General features: G+C 29.8%; 1 protein-coding gene across 3 annotated transcripts in view; it reads right to left on the bottom strand.

Annotated features, from left to right (window-relative positions):
* Positions 1 to 307: 307 nt before the first annotated feature.
* The window catches only part of LOC106692868 (nucleolar protein viriato), a 7,823-nt gene continuing 2,896 nt past the window's right edge, over positions 308 to 5,234 (bottom strand). For all 3 annotated transcript variants that reach the window (XM_014439086.3, XM_024362632.2, XM_014439087.3), the window contains exons 2-4: positions 3,962 to 4,067; positions 2,701 to 2,862; positions 308 to 672 (exon numbers count right to left, since the gene is read on the bottom strand). In XM_014439086.3, the coding sequence (XP_014294572.1) occupies positions 391 to 672; positions 2,701 to 2,862; positions 3,962 to 4,067 (550 nt within the window). In that variant the 3' untranslated portion in view covers positions 308 to 390. The remainder of the gene's footprint in view (positions 673 to 2,700; positions 2,863 to 3,961; positions 4,068 to 5,234) is intronic.

Below are 5,234 nucleotides of genomic sequence, written 5' to 3'. Positions count from 1 at the left end.
AGTATTTTTTAAGAATATATAAAGACTACTTAACTACTATTAAGGTCAAATGAAAATAGCTATTACAGGTTGTATAAGACAAGCAAAATGCAATGTATATTTTATAGGATGATAGAATTTCAGATGGATCATTCTGATGATGGGGGAAGAGCCCTAAAACATTGAAGAAGGAATATTAAGTGTGTAACAGGGGAGTTATAGGTTTTTTTCACAATGAAAACTTAAATGGAATAAAAATATTAACCTTCCAATTGAAAAACATTGTATATGGGATACCTAAAATATTTAAAGAAAAAAAAGTTCAATATAAACAAACAATCAATATATTACACAAAATATTTGTACAAAATTTATAAAATATTATCATACAAGATAAATATAAGCGCTTTTCTATTTCTTGTGTTTTCGATAGTTAGGTTTTTTCTTTTCAAGTCTTTTTTTTAGCTTTTTCTTTTCATTCCGCTGTCTCATGGCAATCTTTTTCTGCTTTATTCTTTCCATTTTATCTTTTTGTTTAAAAATTTTACTTTTTTTAACTTCTTTTAATGCTTTAAGCTTCACTTCTCTATCAACTTCTTTCTTTGTTTTCAGTTCCATCCCAGGTAATTCTTCAATCTCTTCATTGTCATCTGGTGCATTTTCCTTATCATCATTGGTTGGCTCATACTTCACCTGTAAAATTAAAAAAGTGTATATTTAATGTTAAGTATATAACATTGTTGAATATTTGAAAAAATTGTAAAAGTGTAGAAAATTCAATTAATTAAATTAAACTTCCAAATGAGAATAGATAAAATCTCAAGGTATAGTTTATAAAGGCTCAGACTCCAATATGTACCCACTTGGTTGAGTACATTGTACATAGATTTCCAACTATACACAGAATCGCATGACAAATTACACTAGTCAACACAAATGTTGTCTGGGTTCTAGATGTCAAATTATAATTACTTCCACATAAATAATAAACAGAAAGTAGTTATAAAAAAAAACTTTGTTTTTGTAGAAACAAAAACAATATTTCGGATTTTAAGCAAAATCTGAGCCATTTTTTAAATTGTTACATAACTCCAAAAATATGTGCTGATGGATAGCTGTTTTTAAATTCAATAAAATTTGCTACAATTTTAAAACAAAACTGGCTAATTATATCCATTACTTAAAAATAAAGCTCTTCAAATATTGAACTTTTTCTCTGGTTGTAATTGTTTCTTATTTTGAGAAATAAATAAATTGTGAATAAATGTTCTCAAAAATATTCACTCAAAGAGAACAATCATGCAGAACAAATTTTAAGTAAAATTAATTAGCTTTTATTACTGAATATTAAAGAATTTACTGGTTCAATGGTTCTCTTCAAAACACCACACAATCAAACATGCTGAAATGTGGAATTAGAGACAAAATTTTTGAAAAAGAAATCTTCAAGATGTAATTTTCGTATTAAATTCCAATAAAAAAGATAACTGTGAAAAGAAAACTGGATGTATTGATCATGAAGAAATATAATAGCTAGCATTCTGCTGATGTCTACGGGCGACTCAAACTGGCACGTGGTCGGATCAAAAAAGATTGCCCTGAACTCGACCTTAGAGCTGCTGAACTAAAAACAATTTATGAGCTATATCCTATAGAGCAATGGCTATACAATTATACCAATGGGTCTATATGTATTAACTGAGTGACTCCCAAGCCGTAATACACAAATTAACAACACTAGGTGCTGCAGGGTCACCCACGGAAGATAAGTGCAGAAACATGGCTGTTATCATGAAGAAAAGAGGAAGGGTTATAGCTCTGCAGTGGATATCAGGCCATGTTTGTATAAATGGTAATGAACAAGCTGACAAGTTGGCTAAGCTCAGTTGTGCAGAGAACCGGCCTGTTCTACCACTTTCCTACAGAACAGTAAAATCAATGATAAGTTCTTATTGTAAGGACAGGACAGGCGCCAGACACAAAGTTCAAGCAGAAAGAAAGAAGTGAGAGAGCCTATTGCATAAGAAGAGAGCATAAGGATAAACAAATTCCTGGCAATCTTAGCAGAGCTGAGAGAGTGGCTTGTTTTCATCTAGTAACAGAACATGATCTGCTCCAAAAACACCTCCATCGAATTGGCATCGTAGATTCCCCGAAATGTCCTCTATGCAACATGGGAGATATAGATGGAGACCATCTTTTAACGTTTATTGGTCTAGAAGATCTTCAGCAGAATGCGGACCAACTAAGAGGAAAAGTAAAATTGTATTGGGCTGTGAGAGGGAAAATGGTGTAATAGCTCACTTCGTTTGGTGTAGGAAAAAAAAAATATACAGCAAAAGTTATAAATAATATAAGTAGAAAAGCATTACATGTAAAAAAGTAATTCTGATGATGAACATCATTCAAATCACAAAGGCTATGCTTACGTTTATTTCCCCCTAGAGTCCCTTCACCCCACAGATCCACTTGTAGTCAAAAATAAAATTTTAGAAATAAGGATTCTGAAATGAAAAATTACCATAACAGGATAAAAAAAAATCTAAAGAATTCATAATTGAATTATCATAAATATGACAAATAATCTATTTAGAGAACTAATTCTTCAAAGAATAAGTTTGTAAAAATACATATAAAAATCAAACGAACTTGATTTGCCAACCCTAAAATTCATTAATGATTATAGTTTATTAGTTGTAAGATTTTATTGAACATACTTACTCTATTATTACCAATCAAAAAGTTTGTTTCTGCAAGGAGATCAGCATCCAGCTCAAGAACACTGACAGTAGCATTATCCACTTTGTACTCTTTCGCTAATTGCTCCTCAAGCACAGGAATTGGTTTATAAGTTCTAACTAATTTCTTATGATATTCTCTGGACTGTAATAGTATTCAGAATTAAAAATAAATTAATAGAAATTTTATTAAGTATTTCAAAAAAAGTATGTATTAGTATATACTATGCTTTTAATAAGCTAAAAAAGTATGGATTAAAATGATCTGCAAAACAAAATTCACCAATTAACTATTATTTAAACCATGTTCCAAGTGAAATTTAATGGTTGAATTTAATAGATAAGTAATTGAAGAAATGGGCTGAATAACGGGCAGTGTAAATTTTTAAAATATACTGGATATCAATAAAAATTGACCAAACAACAAACTTTTACTTTTTTGCTTGAAAGTAACATAGATCTTTATTCTGTCACTATTGTTGATTTCTATATGAGTTTTTATTAAGAACATGTAACAGAATATTCAGCTTCATACAATTTCATTCAGTTGAAAACCTGATTCCACAAAAATGTAACATGGAGTGTTACTCAGTCAAATTCTTTAATTATATTATGGTTTATGAGTATATAAAAAAAACAACTCAGGTCTTCAAAACCAAAAAGTTGTAAAAAATGAGATAAGCCAGACCAGCAGTTCCCAAACTTTTTTCCACACGGCACCCTTCTTGGGCTGAACAAATTTTGTGGCACTCTTGTTGAGCCAAAAGAACATTTGCTGCAGAATTATCCACAGAGCAGTTGAATATGTAAGGGAAAAAGTGCAAAGTAAATGCTGAAATGCACTGCATATTTGTTATTTTAATTATAATTTTTTATCTTTTCTTTTATTCATCAGAAAGTGACATCCCCCAGTTTGGGAACCACTAAGCTACAAATGATGTGTAACTAGTTAATTATTTGATATCAACAATCTTCAAAAAGAACAATGATAATCTAGGAAAAGTAATCTTGTCTCAAAATACAAAAGAGTGAGTTGCAATGAATTTATCGGGAAGTGAATAAGGCATCATTTGAGTATGGGTCATTTGAAGTATTTATCAATTTAACAAATTAATCCATTCAGAAGAATTTCACAGAACTGTATAACATATTAAATAAATATTTTTAACTTTCTTTAACCAATAATATACCATAATGCTGATATATTTTTAAAGATACTTAAAAAAATAAAACAATCAATTTACCTCAAGTTTAATACGTTTTTTTTCTTCTTTAAGTTTTTCTTTAAACTCTTCTTCTGCTGCTTTACGTCTCTGCACTTTTCGTTTATGAAAACCAGTGAGAAATTCCCTATAAATTAATTACATGATAAAAACTGCAGCAACTAAATATATATTTTTTTAAATTTAATGTTATATCTGAAATAGTTTTAATTTTATAACACCATATTTACTAAATTATAATAAAAATAATGAGGAGTTCATAGTTAAATGTAGATGCAATAGGAGAAGAAGATGGTCAGGGGTGTGGTCAGTAATGTACTGATTGCACCCCCGACCATTTTTCCTTCTTATGATAAAAATACTAATCTACGAAAAATTGTTTTTTTGGAGGTTGGGGAAAGAGGTGCAGAGATTAAGAAGTGAGGAGGGTGTTAATAGTAAAGCTCTAATGACAACTGTTAATATTGAAAGAAAAGAAAGAAGATGGTCGGTCAGTAATGATGCACAAAAATGTTAAACTTAATTATTTGTGCCGATATTTCAACTTGGATATCAAGCCTTGATGAAGGCTTAACAACAAAACCAGATAACCTTAATTCAGAGAAAATTAAAAATAAATTAATAGTACTTGTAAATATACATAACAATAAATTAAGTAAGTAGATAGTAGATAATACTAATAGAAGATAAATTATAACATAGTAGAGGAAGAATTATATAAATCAAATGATAAAAAAGTTATTAAAAATCAGACAATGCTTATTAAAATGAAGAAATAAACGTAACAAAAGGTGTGGGAAAAAATGTAAATAATGAGTGATTGAAATTAACATATCAAAAAATGTAAGCAATGATTAAAAATATATAAATAGTGAAATCATTTAAATTCACAATTCATATATCTTTATCATTACTTACATATTTTATTATGCTAATTTCAATTATTCATTATTTATATTTTCTCCAGCATCTTTCATTATGTTTTCATTTACATGAGCAATGTCTGGTTTTTAATAACTTTTGAATCAGAATCCTTGATTGACTGTGAGTATTATATATGAGGGATGTCAAGAAAGTAACAGACGTTTTGCCTTATCGTGGTGATGGGTAGGGGTAGTGCCACCATCTTGGTGTCAGAAAGTTCCTACATTCAGTACACATCCAGCTGTTGTAGCGTGAGGACTGTGCATTCCTCACTTTTCTCTCTGTGTCGTCAAAATATGCCCTGCAATAGAAAATCCCACCACTTGTGAAGTGCGGCCTGTGATTCGGTTTTCTTGGCTCGAAACAACAG

Source organism: Halyomorpha halys, unplaced genomic scaffold, assembly GCF_000696795.3.
Source record: "Halyomorpha halys isolate HHAL.00 unplaced genomic scaffold, Hhal_1.1 Scaffold74.1, whole genome shotgun sequence".
In the NCBI taxonomy this organism is placed as follows: Eukaryota; Metazoa; Arthropoda; class Insecta; order Hemiptera; family Pentatomidae; genus Halyomorpha; species Halyomorpha halys.
The sequence above is the reverse complement of the archived record's forward strand: the minus strand, read 5'-3'. Positions and strand labels throughout refer to the sequence as shown.